A 19,833-nucleotide genomic window follows, 5' to 3' on the forward strand; every position below is an offset into this window, starting at 1 on the left:
CTTTGAAACTTGAGTGCTGCCAAGCAAAACTGTGAATGTCAACAAAGGACGAATGAAACAAGTAACAAAAGAGTGTGTGGAATTGTCCTTTAACTCCTAACGTACTTGAGACCGACGTGATTGAGTTGTCAATCGGATGTACGGTTCATGATGATTTTCGAAGATGTTTGTTCCTTAAATTGAGAAACTCATACTGAGTGTTGTGGTTGCATGGGTGGACCTGACCCTTAGACGTCTTTATCACTGGCATAAATGCTCACAGTTTGAGATTCACAACTGAATTGCATGCAGTTTACATGTTTGAGATCAACACCTGCGTCAGCATACACCTTCCTACTACTGACCACAAAACCCTCAAATCAGTTTCAAGTTTAGTTATTAGGGTTTCATTCAGAACACAATATTTATTTTTTTAGAAAGGTTCAATTTTGTCCATTTGACGTTCATCATTGATTTTTTTTAGCGACTGACATGGTGAAAATACTGTATATTTGGAGTTCCGAGTCAGATTTACAGATTTTATTTAAAATCCAGGATTGAAAAAAATCCAACATGGTTCAAATTTGTTCCTTATGATGAGAAACACTGATATACCAAGCTTCGTGTTTATACATCAAACAGGGAACTGGGCCTGAGCCTTAGAATGCTTATTACAGCACCACCTATAGACCATATTGCCAAAGTATAATTGTTTTTAACAATCGTGCATTGCGATATTGAACAAGTGTGAAAGAATAATCAGAAGGGGAAAAAAAATCCATCAAATGTTTTCTTGCAGCCAGCACCCCTAATAAGAACATTCAGTACATAGTTGCTGTAAAGAATCACAACCGTGACACTGTAGTGTAGGCCCATTGATTTCACTGATCTTCTGTGTCTTCTCTGAATAGTTTTTAAATTAAAACAAAGTCGCATACATGTCTCTGTATATCAACAAGTAGTATGCCAAAAAATGAAAAACATTGGTTCTGCATGTTATGATGTGTGCTATTCCCAAAGGATACAGGTTGGACCGCGTCACCAAACTGACCAATCACAGGAGTCCCCATTGTTAGTCCCACCACAGGGGTTGGTTCAGGAGTAGGAGGGGGCGTGGATAACTGAGAAATAGATTACTTTCAATTAAATTTGAATATTGAACCATAGCATTGATACAGTGCATTTGGAAAGTATTCAGACCCCTTCCCCACATTGAGGAAAACAATTTACACACAATAGCCCATAATGACAAAGTGAAAACAGGTTTCTAGAAATGTTTGCAATTGTATTAAAAATAAAAACATACCTTATTCAAGTATTCAGACTCTTTGCTATGAGACTTGAAATTGAGCTCCGGTGCATCCTGTTTCCATTGATCATCCTTGATGTTTCTACAACTTTATTGGAGTCCACCTGTGGTAAATTCAATTGATTGGACATGATTTGGAAAAGCACACACCTGTCTATACAAAAAGGTCCCACAGTTGACAGTGCATGTCAGAGCAAAAACCAAGCAGAGGTCGAAGGAATTGTCCATCCAGCTCCAAGACACGATTGTGTCGAGGCACAGATCTGGGGAAGGGTACCAACACTTTTCTGCAGCATTGAACGTCCACAAGAGCACAGTGGCCTCCATCATTCTAAAATGGAATTAGTTTGGAACCACCAAGACTCTTCCTAGAGCTGGCCTCCCAGCCAAACTGAGCAGTCGGGGGAGTAGGGCCTTGGTCAGGGAGGTGACCAAGAACCCAATGGAACTCTGTCAGAGTAACCTCTGGAGATGGGACAACCACCTCTGCAGCGCTCCACCAAATCAGGCCTTCATAGCAGAGTGGCCAGATGGAAGCCACTCGTCATTAAAAAGGCACCTAAAGGACTCGGACCATGCAAAACAGGATTCTCTGGTCTGTTGAAACCAAGCTTGAACTCTTTGGCGTGAATGCCAAGCTTAACATCTGGAGGAAATCTGGCACCATCCCTACGGGGAAGCACGGTGGTGGCAGCATCAAGCCGGCGGGACGGTTTTTCAACGACAGGGACTAGGAGACAGCATCAAGGGGAAGATGAACGGAGCAAAGTAGAGAGATCCTTGATGAAATTCTGATCCAGAGTGCTCAGGAACTCAGACTGGGCAAAGGTTCACCTTCCAACAGGACAACGACCCTAAGCACACAGCAACGACAACACAGGAGTGGCTTCAGGAAAAGTCTCCGAATGTCCTTGAGTGGCCCAACCAGAGCCCAGACTTGAACCCGATCAAGCATCTCTGGAGAGACCAGAAAATAGCTGTGCAGCGACTCTCCCCATCCAACCTGACAGAGATTAAAGGATCTGCAGAGAAGAATGTGAGAAACTCCCCAAATACAGGTGTGCCAAGCTTGTAGCGTCATACCCAAGAAGACTTGAGGCTGTAATCACTGTCTCAGGTGCTTCAACAAAGTACTGAGTAAAAGGCTGAATACTTACAGCACCATTCAAAAGTCGACACCTACTCATTCCAGGGTTTTTCTTTGGAATAGCATATGGAATCATGTATTAACCAAATCAAAATATTTTATATTTGAGATTCTTTAAAGTAGACACCCTTTGCCTTGATAACAGCTTTGCACACTCTTGGCATTCTCTCAACCTGCTTCATGAGGTAGTCACCTTTTGGAAATAATTTCATTAACAGGTGTGCCATATTGAAAGTTAATTAGTATAATTATTTTCTTAACGCGTTTGAGCCAATCAGTTGTGTTGTGACAAGGTAGGGGTGGTATATAGAAGATAGCCCTATTTGGTAAAAGACCATATTACGGCAATAACAGCTCAACTAAGCAAAGAGAAACGACAGTCCATTACTTAAGACATGAAGGTCAGTCGATCTGGAAAATGTCAAACTTTGAAAGTTTCTTCAAGTGCAATCTCAAAAACCATTAAGCGCCATGAAGCTGACTCTCATAAGGACCGCCACAGGAAAGTAAGACCCAGCGTTACTTTTGCTGCAGAGGACAAGTTCATTGGAGTTAACTGCACCTCAAATTGCAACCCAAATAAATGCTTCAGAGTTTTCAAGTAACAGACACCTCAACATCAACTGTTCAGAGGAGACTGAGTGAATCTGGCCTTCACGTTCGAATTGCTGCAAAGAAACCTCTACTAAAGAACACCAATACGAAGAAAAGACTTGCTTGGGCCAAGAAACACAAGCAATAGACATTAGACCGGTGGAAATCTGTCCTTTGGTTCGATGAGTCAAAATGTGAGATTTTTGTTTCCAACCACTGTGATGGTGATTTGCTGGTGCCATCCCATCTGGTTCGTGCTTAGTGGGACAATAATTTGTTTTTGAACAAGACAATGATTGATCCAAAACACACCTCCAGGTTGTAAGGACTATTTGACCAAGAAGGAGAGTGATGAAGTGCTGCATCAGATGACCTCCACAATCACCCAACCTCAACCTAATTGAGATGGTTTGGGATGAGTTGGACTGCAGAGTGAAGGAAAAGCAGCTAACAAGTGCTCAGCATGTGTGGGAACTCCAAGAGAATGCCAAGAGTGTGGAAATCTGTCAAAGGCAGCTTTTTTTGGTATATACATGATTCCATATGACTTATTTCATAGTTTTGATGTCCTTACTGTTATTCTACAATGTAGAAAATAGTCCAAATAAAGAAAAACCATTAAGAACGTGTCCAAACTTGACTGGTACTGTATGTAAATATCAGTTTTAATTTTTTTTAAACCGTTTTTGCTTTGTCATTAAGGGGTTGTGGGTAGACTGAGGGGAAACAAACAATTTAAATCCAACTTTAGAATAAGGCTGTAAGGTAACAAAATGTGGAAAAGTCAAGGGGTCTGAATACTTAACAAATGCACTGTACCAGGGTAGGTGTCAATTTAATTTTTATTTAGTCAATGCAGGAAGTAAACAGAAATTCCAAGATTGAATTGAAATGGAATTGACCAACTCTGAGACAGATATTTCCTGGATGCATAACTATAACCATCAGTTGTGTTTTCATGGTCATCACCCACATTCACTGTTAAAGGGATACTTTGGCAATGATGTCTATGTCTCTGTGTCCAGTATAAAGGTACAAGTAGTTTTGCGGGCCAACGCTAACTAGCGTGAGCGCATGACTAGAAGTCTATGGGTATCAGTTAGCGCAATAACTAGAAGCTAGCAGATACCCATAGACTTCCCGTCCTTGCACCAGCTAGTTAGCAACTTCCTTCAAACTGCATGCAGAGACAAAAAATTGTATCCACAAGTGCATCTGCCTCTGGCAAAGTAGAAAAAGGGCCTCATTGCCAAAATCCCAAAGTATCCCTTTAAGTTTGTCAAAGTCCCGACATCAGCGTATAGTTACTCTGCAAAAGGGCTATTTGATGCGAGAATGCATGCACATTGCTGGAACACGTTTGTAAACCAAAAATTGCTCTATACACCATCGATTGAAAGCTTACCTGGAAACGGACAGTGTGCTTCTGCAAAAGATTCGTATCCGAGTCCGTGTCTACCAAGACCATGTTTACTGTTGCCATAGCGATCTCCCCTATAATTGTGTACCATATAAGATAGTCCACCTGCATGTGGAAAAGAATAAGAAGATGTGAGCTAGGAAGATTAAATGGATATTCAGTCATTTTGTCAAAATTAGTCTATTCTTGGACTATTATTTTACTTGATTGTTTAATCTCTAACCTTTGACACCACATTGAGACAGGAACCATTTTGTTCTCTCGGTTTAGGCCAACCATGGCCAACTACTGGAGTGATTGGGATCTATAACAGAGGAAGAGAATGAGAGGTCAGTGTGTGCGGTCCAAATCTTTCCCCTTAGCCTCAAAGAATGCACTTCACTCCCTTCCCCAAAGTACAATGCCTAGTGAAAGGATTGCGGTCTTCAAATGTTGCTGCTTTCCTTTTTTCCCCCCTACTGATCTCACAACCTACTCAACAATCCAAATGAATAGAATACATAATTGCATATACTTGGTGGAAGCACCTTAGACAGCCATTACAGCTGTTTTGTCAACATTTCTCAAGCTCAATACATTTGGTTGGAAATCTTCGATGGACAGCAATGTTCAAACCTCAGATTTTCAAGCAAATTTAAGTCAGGACTGAGTGAGCCTGGACTATTCTGGTGTGTCTTTGGCTTTAAAATGTGTGTAATTTAAAAAATAAACTATCCCAGGGTTAGGTTTTCAGAAGATCGAGACATGTTTCTCTAATCCTTTAACTGGGCTTTCCAGTCCATCCTGGTGAAAAGTATAACCATAACATGATGCTGCTGCCACAATACTTAAAAATAGAGAGTGGTTCACTGTGGTGTGTTGTATTGAATTTGACCCAAACCTGTCATTTTTAATTTAGGCCAAAAATGGTAATTTCTTTGCTGTGTTGTATTACTTAACAGCCATATAGCAAACCCAATGGATGATTTGGAGTAGATTGTTATTTTTGTTTTTTCACAATTTTGTGATATCCAAGTGGTAGTTAGTCTTGTCCCATCGCTGCAACTCCCGTACGGACTCAGGAGACGCGAAGGTCGAGAGCCATGCGTCCTTCGAAACACGACCCTGCCATGCCGCACTGCTTCTTGACACACTGTTTGCTTAACCCGGAACCAGCCAAACCAATGTGTCGGAGGAAACACCGTACAACTTATGATCGGCCAAACCCTTCCCTAAAAACAATGGATATAATGTACAGTGGGGCAAAAAAGTATTTAGTCAGACACCAATTGTGCAAGTTCTCCCATTTAAAAAGATGAGAGGCCTGTAATTTATCATAGGTACACACTTCAACTATGACAGACAGAATGAGAAGGAAAAAAAAAAAATCCAGAAAATCAGTTTTAATTAATTTATTTGCAAATTATGGTGGAAAATAAGTATTTGGTCAATAACAAAAGTTTCTCAATACTTTTATATACCCTTTGTTGACAATGACAGAGGTCAAACATTTTCTGTAAGTCTTCACAAGGTTTTCACACACTGTTGCTGGTATTTTGGCCCATTCCTCCATGCAGATCTCCTCTAGAGCAGTGTTGTTTTGGGGCTGTTGCTGGGCAACACTGACTTTCAACTCCCTCCAAAGACTTTCTATGGGGTTGAGATCTGGAGACTGGCAAGGCCACTCCAGGACCTTGAAATGCTTCTTACGAAGCCACCCCTTCATTGCCCGGGCGGTGTGTTTGGGATCATTGTCATGCTGAAAGACCCAGCCACGTTTCATCTTCAATGCCCTTGCTGATGGAAGGAGGTTCACTCAAAATCTCACGATACATGGCCCCATTCATTCTTTCCTTTACACGGATCAGTCGTCCTGGTCCCTTTGCAGAAAAACAACCCCAAAGCATGATGTTTCCACCCCCATGTTTCACAGTAGGTATGGTGTTCTTTGGATGCAACTCAGCATTCTTTGTCCTCCAAACACAACGAGTTGAGTTTACCAAAAAGTTATATTTTGGTTTCATCTGACCATATGACATTCTCCCAATCTTCTTCTGGATCATCCAAATGCTCTCTAGCAAACTTCAGATGGGCCTGGACATGTGGATTTGAGTCCCTGGCAGCGTAGTGTGTTACTGATGGTAGGCTTTGTTACTTTGGTCCCAGCTCTCTGCAGGTCATTCACTAGGTCCCCCCGTGTGGTTCTGGGATTTTTGCTCACCGTTCTTGTGATCATTTTGACCCCACGGGGTGAGATCTTGCGTGGAGCCCCAGATCGAGGGAGATTATCAGTGGTCTTGTATGTCTTCCATTTCCTAATAATTGCTCCCACAGTTGATTTCTTCAAACCAAGCTGCTTACCTATTGCATATTCAGTCTTCCCAGCCTGGTGCAGGTCTACAATTTTGTTTCTGGTGTCCTTTGACAGCTCTTTGGTCTTGGCCATAGTGGAGTTTGGAGTGTGACTGTTTGAGGTTGTGGACAGGTGTCTTTTATACTGATAACAAGTTCAAACAGGTGCCATTAATACAGGTAACGAGTGGAGGACAGAGGAGCCTCTTAAAGAAGAAGTTACAGGTCTGTGAGAGCCAGAAATCTTGCTTGTTTGTAGGTGACCAAATACATATTTCCACCATAATTTGCAAATAAATTCATTTAAAAAATCCTACAATGTGATTTTCTGGATTTTTCTTTCTCATTTTGTCTGTCTTAGTTGAAGTGTACCTATGATGAAAATTACAGGCCTCTCATCTTTTTAAGTGGGAGAACTTGCACAATTGGTGGCTGACTAAATACTTTTTTGCCCCACTGTATGTTGCCTTAAGAGTTGTGCAAAGTTGGTCTTATTAAAGTCTTATTAAAAATGATTCACACAGATTTTCACTAGCAACTGTGTACTCATTCACCTTTCTCCCCGAAGGATGTACTCATTCACCTTTCTCCCCGAAGGATGTACTCATTCACTGCATATATTGAAAGCATGGAATTTGTGTAAGAAGAAAAAGGTGGAGCTGCTCTCCAGCTCCACACTCACACCAATCCAATGCTTTGAAATCTGAGGGGAAGTGAATGAGTGCACTTCGGAAAGAGAATGGTGCCGCAGAAAGTGAGTGCCATCCAACCCTGAGACAAGTCACATGTTTTTGCCCTCTAATGTGTGGTCAATCTTACCAGATTATCTGGTAAAATCTGAATACTCTCACGGACTGGAATCTGTAATGACAATTAGTTGTGGCAGAATGTGTTAACATTACTGGAATTTTCACAGTGAAAGATAAGGCAATATCAATGTGGCCAATTGCAACCAAGAAGCTGAACTTCTTACATAATACGGTGTACATACAAGATTATAAAAAAGTAGTAGGCCTATATTTCACTCAAACATTTAATCGTAAAATAGAAAATTATAGCTGAATGTGCCATTTGAAATAACTTTGTTAGACTACATTTTAATTTGATAAAGATGACTCAATTATGATTGGCTTGATTTAGTTACACATTTTAAAATATGGACAGTGCAGGGATATCCCCTCATTTTTACATTTTGTCTGAGAAATTAAGCTAATTGATTGCACCCAAATTGGTCATTTTAATTTATAGGATTCAGATATTAAAACTTCTTAGGGCTGCAATCCCGTTAACGGGATCAATATGACAGCCAGTGAAAGTGCAGGGCGCCAAATTCAAAACAGAAATCTCATAATTAAAATTCCTCAAACATACATGTATTTTATACCGTTTTAAAGGTAATCTTGTTGTTAATCCCGCCACAGTGTCTGATTTCAAATAGGCTTTACAGCGAAAGCACCACAAACGATTATGTTAGGTCACCACAAATTCAGCCATTTTTCCAGCCAAAGAGAGGAGTCACAAAAAGCATAAAGAGAAAATGAATCACTAACCTTTGATGATCTTCATCAGATGGGACTTCATGTTACACAATACATGTATGTTTTGTTTGATAAAGTTCATATTTATATATAAAAATCTCAGTATACATTCACTAGTTCCAAAAACATCCGGTGATATTGCAGAGAGCCACATTATTTTACAGAAATACTCATTATAAATGTTGATTTAGACATGGAAATATTGATATACCTCTCCTTAACTTCATATGGCTGCAGGGGCAGTATTGAGTAGCTTGGATGAAAAGGTTCCCATTGTAAACAGCCAGCTCCTCAGTCTCAGTTGCTAATATATGCATATTATTATTAGTATTGGATAGAAAACTCTAAAGTTTCCAAAACTGTCAAAATATTGTCTGAGTATAACAGAACTGATATTGCAGGCAAAACCCTGAGGAAATAGCCTCCCTTTGCTGGAATTAAAGGGATATTAACCCGATTCCTTTTCCTATCGCTTCCTCAAGGTGTCAACAGTCTTCAGACATAGTTTCAGGCTTTTATTTTGAAAAATGAGCCAGAACGATAACATCGCGTCAAGTGGTCACTTAAGTTTTGCTCGCGCAACAGAGTTTGGATAGGTATTGCTTTTCCCTCTCCTACTGTGAAAGACATTTGCAGTTGATATATTATCGATTATATATTTTAAAAACCTGAGGATTGATTATAAAAAACGTTTGACATGTTTCTGTGGACATTATGGAAACTACTTGGAATTTTCGTCTGCGTTGTCGTGACTGCTCTTTCCTGTGGATTTCTGAACATAACGCAACAAACAAACAGTATTTTGGATATAAAAATAATCGTTATGGAACAAAAGGAACATTTGTTGTGTAACTGGGAGTCTCGTGAGTGACAAACAACAACAGTTACACATGGAATAAACAAACGTACAGTCAATAACACAATAGAAAAAATATATATATACAGTGTGTGCAAATGAGGTAAGATTAGGGAGGTAGTAAGGCAATAAATAGGCCATAGTGGCGAAGTAATTACTATTTAGCAATTAAACACTGGAATGATAGATGTGCAGAAGATGAATGTGCAAGTAGAGATACTGGGGTGCAAAGGAGCAAAAAAATATGGGTATGAGGTAGTTGGATGGGCCATGTACAGGTGCAATGATCTGGGAGCTGATCTGACAGCTGATGCTTAAAGTTATTGAGGGAGATATGAGTCTCCAGCCTCAGTGATTTTTGAATTTGTTCCAGTCATTGGCAGCAGAGAACTGTAATGAAAGGCGGCCAAAGGAGGAATAGGCTTCGGGGGTGACCAATGAAATATACCTGAGTGCGTGTTACAGGTGGGGAGAGCTTACAGGTCGCAGTGGTGGGTAGTATATGGGGCTTTGGTGACAACACAGATGGCACTGTGATAGACTGCATCCAATTTGCTGAGTAGAGTGTTGCAGGCTATTTTGTAAACGACATCGCCGAAGTCGAGGATCGGTAGGATGGTCAGTTTTATCAGGGTATGTTTGGTAGCATGAATGAATGATAGGGTAGCCTAGTGGTTAGAGCGTTGGACTAGTAACCGAAAGGTTGCAAGATCGAATCCCCGAGCTGACAAGGTACAAATCTGTCGTTCTGCCCCTGAACAGGCAGTTAACCCACTGTTCCTAGGCTGTCATTGAGAGTAAGAATTTGTTCTTAACTGACTTGCCTAGTTAAATAAAGGTAAAATTAAAATAAATAAAAAATAAATAAAATAAAAGGATGTTTGTTGCGAAATAGAAAGCCAATCCTAGACTTCATTTTGGATTGGAGATGCTTCATATGAGTCTGGAAGTAGAGTTTACAGTCTAACCAGACACCTCGGTATTTGTATTTGTCCACATATTCTAAGTCAGAACCGTCCAGAGTAGTGATGCTGGACGGGCAGCGATCGGTTGAAGAGCATGCATTTAGTTTACTTGCATTTAAGAGCAGTTGGATGCTAAGGAAGGAGAGTTGTATGGCATCGAAGCTCATCTGGAGGTTAGTTAGTACAGTGTCCAAAGAAGAGCCAGAAGTATACAGAATGGTGTTGTCTGCGTAGAGGTGGATCAGAGAATCACCAGCAGCAAGAGCGACATCATTGACGTATACAGAGAAACGAGTCGGCGCGAGAATTTAACCCTGTGGCACCCACAGACTGCTAGAGGTCCAGACAACAGGCCCTCCGATTTAACACACTGAACTCTGTCTGAGAAGTTGTTGGTGAACCAGGCGAGGCAGTCATTTGAGAAATCAAGGCTGTTGAGTCTGCCGATAAGAATGTGGTGATTGACAGAGTCGAAAGCCTTGGCCAGGTCGATGAATACGCTGCACATTATTCTCTTTTATCAATGGCGGTTATGATATAGTTTAGGACCTTGAGCATGGCTGAGGTGCACCCATGACCAGCTCGAAAACCAGATTTCATAGCGGAGAAGGTACGGTGGGATTCGAAATGGTCAGTGATCTGTTTGTTAACTTGGCTTTCGAAGACCTTCGAAAGGCAGGGTAAGATAGAAATATGTCTAACAGTTTGGGTCTAGAGTGTCTCCCCCTTTGAAGAGGGGGATGACCGCGGCAGCTTTCCAATCTTTGGAGATCTCAGACGATATGAAAGAAAGGGAGGATGAACAGGCTAGTAAGAGGTTGCAACAATTTAGACATTTTAGAAAGAGGGACCAGATTGTCTAGCCCAGCTGATTTGTAGGGGTCCAGATTTTGCAACTCTCAGAAAATCAGCTATCTGGATTTGGGTGAAGGAGAAAAGGGGGAGGCTTGGTCAAGTTGCTGTGGGGTATGCAGGGCTATTGATCGGGGTAGAGGTAGCCAGGTGGAAAGCATGGCCAGCCGTAGAAAAATGCTTATTGAAATTCAAAAATTATCGTGGATTTATCGGTAGTGACAGTGTTTCCTAGCCTCAGTGCAGCTGATAGGAGGTGCTCTTATTCTCCATGGACTTTAGTGTCCCAGAACTTTTTGGAGTTTGTGCTACAGGATGCAAATTTCTGTTTGAAAAAGCTAGCCTTCGCTTTCCTAACTGCCCGTGTATATTGGTTCCTAACTTCCCTGAAAATGACGGCCTAGGAACGGTGGGTTAACTGCCTCGTTCAGGGGCAGAACGACAGATTTTCACCTTGTCAGCTCGGGGGATTCATCCTTGCAACCTTACAGTTAACTAGTCCAAAGCTCTAACCACCTGCCTCTCATTGCACTCCACGAGGAGACTGGCTTACTGCATTCGCGTAACAGGCAAAGTAAGTTGCTAGCTAGCATTAAACTTATCTTATAAAAAACAATCAGTCATAATCACTAGTAAACTACACATGGTTGATGATATTACTAGTTTATCTAGCGTGTCCTGCGTTGCATATAATCGATGCGGTGCATATCGTTGCTCCAATGTGTACCTAACCATGAACATCAATGCCTTTCTTAAAATCAATACACAGAAGTATATATTTTTAAACCTGCATATTTAGCTAAAATAAATCCAGGTTAGCAGGCAATATTAACCAGGTGAAATTGTGTCACTTCTCTTGCGTTCATTGCACGCAGAGTCAGTGTATATGCAACAGTTTGGGCCGCCTAATTTGCCAGAATGTTATGTAATTATGACATAACATTGAAGGTTGTGCAATGTACAGGAATATTTAGACTTATGGATGTCACCTGTTAGATAAAATAAGGAAAGGTTCCATATTTCACTGAAAGAATAAACGTCTTGTTTTCGAGATGATAGTTTCCGGATTCGACCATATAAAATGACCTACGGCTCGTATTTCTGTGTGTTATTATGTTATAACTAAGTCTATGACTTGATAGAGCAGTCTGACTGAGCGGTGGTAGGCAGCAGCAGGATTGTAAGCATTCATTCAAACAGCACTTTCGTGTGTTTTGCCAGCAGCTCTTCGTTGTGCGTCAAGCATTGCGCTGTTTATGACTTCAAGCCTATCAATTCCCAAGATTAGGCTGGTGTAACCGATGTGAAATGGCTAGCTAGTTAGCAGGGTGCACGCTAATAGCGTTTCAAACGTCACTCGCACTAAGACTTGGAGTGGTTGTTCCCCTTGCTCTGCAAGGGCCGCGGCTTTTGTGGAGCAATGGGTAACGCTGTTTCGAGGGTGGCTGTTGTTGATGTGTTCCTGGTTCGTGCCCAGGTAGGGGCGAGGAGAGGGACGGAAGCTATACTGTTACACTGGCAATACTAAAGTGCCTATAAGAACATCCAATAGTCAAATGGTATAGAGAGAGAAATAGTCCTATAATAACTTCAACCTAAAACTTCTTACCTGTGAATATTGAAGACATGTTAAAAGAAACCACCAGCTTTCATATGTTCTGAGCAAGGAACTTTCTTCTCCAACACTGTTTTTGCATTATTTATGAGGCTAAATTGATTTTATTGATCTATTATATTAAGTTAAAATAAGTGTTCATTCAGCCAAACTTCTTCCTACTAAATGATTTAAGACATAAAAATGGTCAAAAGCCAGCCACACAGACACGTCCCCCGGAGCAATGACGTGGTGGGGTACCATACTGAACCAGAAATTACCTCTAAGTCTCACGCCGTAAGCTCGCAACTTTTAAAGGAGGAACCACTGTAGTATGAAGCTGCATCTTGGAGTATTGCTTCTCCATATTATGTCATTTATTCCCTGTGAATCCCTCAGTTCAAAGAAATGTGTAATTGAAGTTGATTGCATTATTTACCACACAATTAATTAGCTTCATTTCTTAGGGATCAAATCATATTTCAACAAAATAATGTTTCAGGAATGATAATTGTATCTGTTACTAACCACAGAAACGATTTCAGAACAATCTGAGATGATTGGTGTCGAAATAGTCTTTCTTGTGCATTGAGGTGGAACGACCCTTGGTCTGCTCAATAAGCAGGTCCAATAATACCCACCAGAGGGTGAAAATGTCTTCAAAGATTTTGAACTAAAAGTTTAACACTGACATCAGCTTTAGGGAGTGGTAATCAAGTGGCCAATAATGGTTGCAATTGAAATCAGTTCTGTGGGTGATTGTATTGATCACTTAACGAGAGATTATCTTGTGTTAATACGGAAGCCAACGGTGGTTGCAATAGGCCCAGGATATTTATATTATAGAGATACTGTACGCATGCATCCAAAACTTTAGCACACACATGCACACACACTAACCTTGAGCAGGCTGATGTCATGGAAGTAGGACTGTGCATTGAGACTGGGGTCTGTGGCACAGGATAGGGGAGTCAGTGTGCGGGTGCAAGAGAGAGAAATAGACCTCAGGAACCCTACAAGGGGAGACCAGAAATAGAAATATAGAACAAACCAAAAACGTCGTAATACAAAAAGTATTACTTGAGTGCTGATCAAAACAAACATGAGCAACTCTTATTGGACAGGTCCTGGTAGACCATCCCTGTTTCAGTCAGTTTTCTTCCATTTGGTGCCAAATGAACAAGACCCCAGTCTCCCAAGACTATTAGCACCACCCAGCACTTCAGCCAACTGCAGCAGTGCGTAAGATTTATACTTTATTCAGAGTATAGGGACACGGTTCTGAAGGACAAAACTTTGGCCAACAGTCAGATAGAAATATGCTATTTAGAACAAAAATGTCTGACTGTTGAAGGAATCATGTCAACTCTATTCATGGCATGTCTATCTGCAAGGTTCAACAACATTTGGCTACTGAACAGGTGCCATCTTACTGGCAGGGTTACGGTCGACACAGGAAGACGTGGCGGCCCCTGGTGAAGGCTGTCGAAGGACCCCACGAATGGAGGAGCTGTTGAAATGGGACATGATTGTGTCATCAACCTGCGACAAAATAACAAGACCGATCAGAGAGAAAAATGACTAGGCCTGTCTGAATGATTAAAAATCACTGGTTAAGATTATTATACAGACACCACATCTCAACATACCCTGTAGAAATCTTTGGTGTGGGTACTATAAGTTGCGGATCCCTTCCAAGAGAAGTGGTAGGAGGAGTCCAATGGTGTATTAGCAAGAGCTGGAAGGATCTGGGAAACTGTAGTATTATCTGTAGACAAGGAATGGATGGATCACCATCAGGAAAATGTTTTTTTTTGTGTGTGTGTGTGTGTGTGTGTGTGTGTGTGTGTGTGTTTACCCTCTTCTGGTCGAATGCAGACAAATTTGTTTGTGACAGTGACGCATGAAGGATCCACATTGACTCTGAATATCAACCAGCTCTCAATGCATTCACCATATCTGTAAAACAAACCATTCAATTGGTCAAATCAATGTTCCTTGATGTGCTTTAGCAATACATAACTAAATAAATCACTTTACAGTGCATTCGGAAAGTATTCAGACTCCTTTACCTTTTCAACATTTTGTTACGTTAGTCTTATTCTAAAATTAAATTAAAACATTTCTCTACACACAATAGCCCATAATGACAAAGTGAAAACAGGTTTAGATTTTTTTGTAAATGTATTAAAAATTAAAAATAAACAGAAATACCTTAAGTATTCAGACCCTTAGCTATTGTAAGAATATTTGCCGATAAATACACAACACAGAGGACTAAAGGTCAAGAGGGAATTAATGATCAATAGAAATAGTTGTTTCTTTGTAATGGGGAACTGAAGATTAATGGGTCAGGGACACGGAAGGAATTTCAGTCGGACTCATAGCTACATGTGGCAAGTTCATTGGTCCGAATTGTCTATACATTGAGCCTCAAACAGAATACTTGGTATTTGGCCATTGCACCAATTTTACTGCAATGAAGTCTAATTGGTCAACCACAGGCTAGGCTTGGGTATAACTACATCCTGTCTCCTTTTTTTCAGTGGAGAAACCATTGAGGACAGGGAAGAATAAACATCTACTTTCCAGCATAACTGATTTGTTCTCTTTGAATAAATAGATTTTGCTCCCCATGATTTGCTTTGGGCTCTGTGTTATTGAAGAATGACATCAACAGCTAACACATGGTGCCGTGACCCGGATTAATTGGTCTTGACCAACAAGAAAAAAACAAATCAACTGTGTGTTGATCCAGGGGAAGGATAGTGGGTTGCGCACAGCCCTCTTCGGGGGAGTCAGCTCTTAATCTCCTGACTGCTAAGATATTGCTGGGTGAGTCTAGACCTATATCTAAAAGAACCAAATCAGGTTAAAATAAGTGCATGCATTGAGTGATACATATATGTGATGTATAGGGGTTCAAATCCTCTGTTAAAGCCCCAGCAGTTAAAATAAGGCACAATTGATTAAGGGTGTGAAACCTTGTTCCATAGAAGTGAGTTTCTAGTTGAGTAGCAATTTAAGGTAATGTAAGCTTTCTACAAGCTTTTGAAGTGAACTCACGTTTTAGGGGTATCCATGCCCTGTAGAAACAATGTGTTCTATAAGATAGGAGGTTAGAGTCCTCAAGTGGTTGTAAAACTATAAATACTTTTGAAGTTAATGTAATGCAATTTTTTTAAATGAGAGAACCACTCTGGAAAAGGGCAGGACAGCTGTTCTGGATGTGAACATGGAAAGTATCAAATTCACTGGCTAGTGGTCCTTCTGTGGCTCAGTTGGTAGAGCATGGCGCTTGTAACGCCAGGGTAGTGGGTTCGATTCCCGGGACCACCCATACGTAGAATGTATGCACACATGACTGTAAGTCGCTTTGGATAAAAGCGTCAGCTAAATGGCATATATATTATTAGTGATATGAAAAACCATTTCAAATTAGAGTGTAGGCAAGAAATAAAATAAATATGTCATAGTTGACAAAGATGGAATCTTTCTGATATACAAAAAGCTTGGGGAGAAATAGAATGTCTAACTTATTGACCAAGACACAATGGTCTTTAACTGTATTAGCCAAAGTAAGAAAACATGATAAATTCCTTTTGTGATTCTCATGATAGGACATTGCAGAGAGAGAAATTGAGGGCTCTTGGTGAACGGAGACATTAAAAGCCAAAATTCAACAATTACAGGAGGAAAGGGCAGACTTGGCCCCTACCTGTGGGCTGTCTATTCCCTCAATCTACCCCCATGCTGAGTTGCGCAAGGCAAATCAGGTTTAAAGCATCTGGTCAGCACTTCCTGGCTTTGAGTCAACAGATTTTGACAGCGGTGACGAACGAGGTCTTAGGGAGTAAAGACAAACCTCCAGTGACAGTAATCACACAAATCAGCATCTCCAAAACAGTTGGATGAATGGTCAAAGACTTTGAAGCATCCACGAAGCGTGGGTATAAAGACGTGGGACCATTTAAAGCGATATAAGGAACTCCACAATCTACATCCTTATGATGGGTTACAGTTGCTTGCCTTTGTTTTGAACAACCATGAACATTGTGTACTTGAAGAAAAGGTTTATAGAGCTGTGGGTGATGAAGAGCAAGATGTGGCCGATGGATGGAGAGCCATTAATGTTTTCCTTAAGGGTCTGACCAATGCTGTGGGGATTTTTTTTGTTTTTCAGCTCCAGGGACTGGGAGACTAGTCAGGATCGAGGCAAAGATGAAACGGAGCAAAGTAGAGATCCTTGATTAAAAACCTGCTCCAGAGCACTCAGGACCTCAGAATGGGCAAAGGTTCACCTTCCAACAGAACAACAACCCTAAGAGCACAGCCAAGACAACGCAGGAGTGGCTTTGGGACAATTCTCTGGATGTCCTTGAGTGGCCCAGCCAGAGCCTGGACTTGAACCTGATCTAACATCTCTGGAGAGGCCTGAAAATAGTTGTGCAGCGACACTCCACATCCAACCTAACTGAGCTTGAGAGGATCTGCAGAGAAGAATGGGAGAAACTCCCCAAATACAGGTGTGTCAAGCTTGTTGTCATATCCAAGAAGACTCAAGGCTGTAATCACTGCCAAAGGTACTTCAACTGAGTACTGAGTACAGGGTCAGAATACTTATGGAAATGAAGTATCTACGTTTTTATTTTTTTTTAAATAACATTTCTAAAAACAATTTTTTTCTTTGTCATTATGGGTATTGTGTGTAGATTGGTTAGGGGGGAAAACAATTTAATGCATTTTAGAATAAGGCTGTAACGTAACAAAAAGTGGAAAAGGTGAAGGGGTCTGAATTCTTTCCAAATGCACTGCACCTTGACACCAATGTAGCGAACAGTGGCGGTGAACGCAGCGTCCCTTGCGAGGATCGAACCTGGACAGTCATGACCCCAAGGCAAATGCACAGGCGTATAAACTTACATGACTTCATCTAAACAGCCATTGAAGACAGAGCTCAAGTCAGGGATGTCGCAGTCCACAATGTCGCAGCAGCAGCCAATATCACAGAAGTCTGGGGTCAAATCACATAAACACACTACAAGACAGCAAAGGTTAATCTCAAAACTATTGTAGTGCACTATAATGTATTTTTTCAATGACAATAGACAACCTACCTTTTGGAATCAAACTTGATTTGGCAGTAGTTTCAACAGGAGGTGGGACAGTTTCAATGACTGGCTCGGTGGTGGCTTCAGATGATGGAGCCAGGTCCGTGGTTACCGTGGAAACACCATCTTGAGTGACAGTTTCAGCAGAACCAGTTGCAAAAGTATCCAATGCAACAGTTGAAACGGTATCCATCGGGTCAGTGGTACTGAAAGGCTCATAGGTTTTTGGACTGTTCGTTGTTATTGAAGACTCTGTGTTGACTCCTCCATCTGTGGCCGCATGGGTCACACATGCAGAAAGTACAATAACGAGCTGCACTGCGCGATACAAATGGTATGTGGACATTTTTGTCTAACAGGTGCGAAGTCTACCGGCTAACGCTAGCTAGATAAAAACATAGCTAACGTTAGCTAGCAACGCAATTTGGCTTGAATAGGTTGCAAAGCTACTTCTGCATCACGTTTGCTAGCACCGCAAAACAATAGCTAGCATAAACTAGGAAACGAGACAAACTACTCACATGTGATCTATGCACGAAAATCCAACACTATTGAAGACATGCTAACAAAATGTAGCTATAAAAAGCCTCACGTTGCCAAGGAAGCTGAAACCGCTTAGCTTACATCCGTTTCTTCTTCTTCTATGGTATTTTGGAGGTCCGCGAACAATCAGCTGCCTACTGTGTACGGCCAGTCGTGTATACCCGTAACGGACATTTTGGTGACCTTATTTGACCTTTTCTGCTGCTTTTGAGACATGATTCGATCACTCCTTGGGGCACTACTTGAGTAAATAAAACACCAACCAATACAGTAACTATTTGTCACTATGTATTATTATTCTAATATGTATTCATTACAGAATTGTGTCAGTTATTAATGATAAACCTTTAAACTGCACTCTTCCACCCGTCCCTCCCCATCTCTCTATTTTTCAGCTCCAGGTGACAAAACCAATACACAGTCCAAGGGTTGCAGGTCTGCCAATTTCCATCTGGTCACACATTCAGAGGCGGCCACTCGGATGAGCATGTTTGAATGTTAAATGACGAGACACCCATAACAGAGCACTCTTTTCTATTTGACGATGCTTTTTTTTATATATGTATATCTACTCAGGTTGAGGTTAGTGCACCTGCCGAGTGATTATTTGGCCGGGTTTCAATACCTGCTATAGTCACATTTTTTTGCTCTCCCAAAAGCAACACAGGCTTAATATTAGACAAATAGCTACCTGTAAAGTAATGAGAGTGACCATTTTAGAAAATCATGGGACATAGTCTTTGGTTGCATGCTATATTATGTCAATCAATGCCTATAACTGATGCTTCGTGGTCTTATGCTGCCATCTATTGGAAATATTTAGCATTTAAGTTATTATTTTAGACATTGGTGAATCAGCTGAGAAAGTGTATTTTTCTTATTAATTCCTGAGATCAGTCTCAAACCTGCCCCAACTATCCCAGCCAATTGCTGTAATTTCACACATAGGTTACTAGGTCACACCCAGTTCAAACCACATTTGAAAAATAAAATGTGGCTTGTTTATCAAGTGTTCAGCCTTGCAATAATATATATTATAAAATAACTAACAAAAATGTCTAAATGCTTGCATAGGATTTGATTTAAAAAAAAGTCTAAATGCTATTTATTTAGTACTATAATGGTATTTACTAACATAATATTATTACAAAAATAGTTTAAATTGTTCTAGGCTACCCTACCCAAGAATTAGGGTTAAGGCTAAAATAGGTTATAACTAGGTTGAGGGTTTAAGGTAAAAAAACAGTATGGGTTTATAGCTCTTGCGCCACCCTGCGGCCTTCTGTGGTTACTACATAACTCATCCGTGACACATGCCAGGCTCATAATCGGAGATGGCAACTGCGTCAGATCTACAAATCAATGAGCTAGACCTATCCATTTGGTTTGCAACTCTGTGAACCTGCGCAGCGCAGCGTTCGCTCCACCCAATGCCTACTAACAAACCAATTGGCGCATATCAAATTACCCAGCAGCCATTTAGAAACAACAAATTGTCCAAAAAATAGGTTATTTCTTAATTAAAAAATGTCTTCTGGCTGTTAAAAAAAAGAAAATCTGCCACATCTTGAAAAAGAGGACCTTTTTCTGAAAG

General features: G+C 40.8%; 1 protein-coding gene across 3 annotated transcripts in view; it reads right to left on the minus strand.

Moving 5' to 3' along the window:
- Positions 1-18,426, minus strand: part of LOC118364024 (tectonic-3-like) — a 23,819-nt gene extending 5,393 nt beyond the window's left edge. Inside the window, exons 1-11 of one of the 3 annotated variants that reach the window (XM_035745288.2) lie at positions 18,289-18,426; positions 17,703-17,966; positions 17,509-17,623; positions 14,444-14,544; positions 14,235-14,353; positions 14,019-14,127; positions 13,486-13,598; positions 7,600-7,641; positions 4,673-4,753; positions 4,435-4,554; positions 1,005-1,100 (exon numbers count right to left, since the gene is read on the minus strand). In XM_035745288.2, the coding sequence (XP_035601181.1) occupies positions 1,005-1,100; positions 4,435-4,554; positions 4,673-4,753; positions 7,600-7,641; positions 13,486-13,598; positions 14,019-14,127; positions 14,235-14,353; positions 14,444-14,544; positions 17,509-17,623; positions 17,703-17,889 (1,083 nt within the window). In that variant the 5' untranslated portion in view covers positions 17,890-17,966; positions 18,289-18,426. Of the gene's footprint in view, positions 1-1,004; positions 1,101-4,434; positions 4,555-4,672; positions 4,754-7,599; positions 7,642-13,485; positions 13,599-14,018; positions 14,128-14,234; positions 14,354-14,443; positions 14,545-17,508; positions 17,624-17,702 lie in introns of all 3 variants that reach the window. The other 2 variants (XM_035745281.2, XM_035745277.2) reach the window with 2 other exon arrangements.
- Positions 18,427-19,833: the final 1,407 nt, after the last annotated feature.

This window comes from Oncorhynchus keta, chromosome 3, assembly GCF_023373465.1.
Source record: "Oncorhynchus keta strain PuntledgeMale-10-30-2019 chromosome 3, Oket_V2, whole genome shotgun sequence".
Taxonomy (NCBI): domain Eukaryota; kingdom Metazoa; phylum Chordata; class Actinopteri; order Salmoniformes; family Salmonidae; genus Oncorhynchus; species Oncorhynchus keta.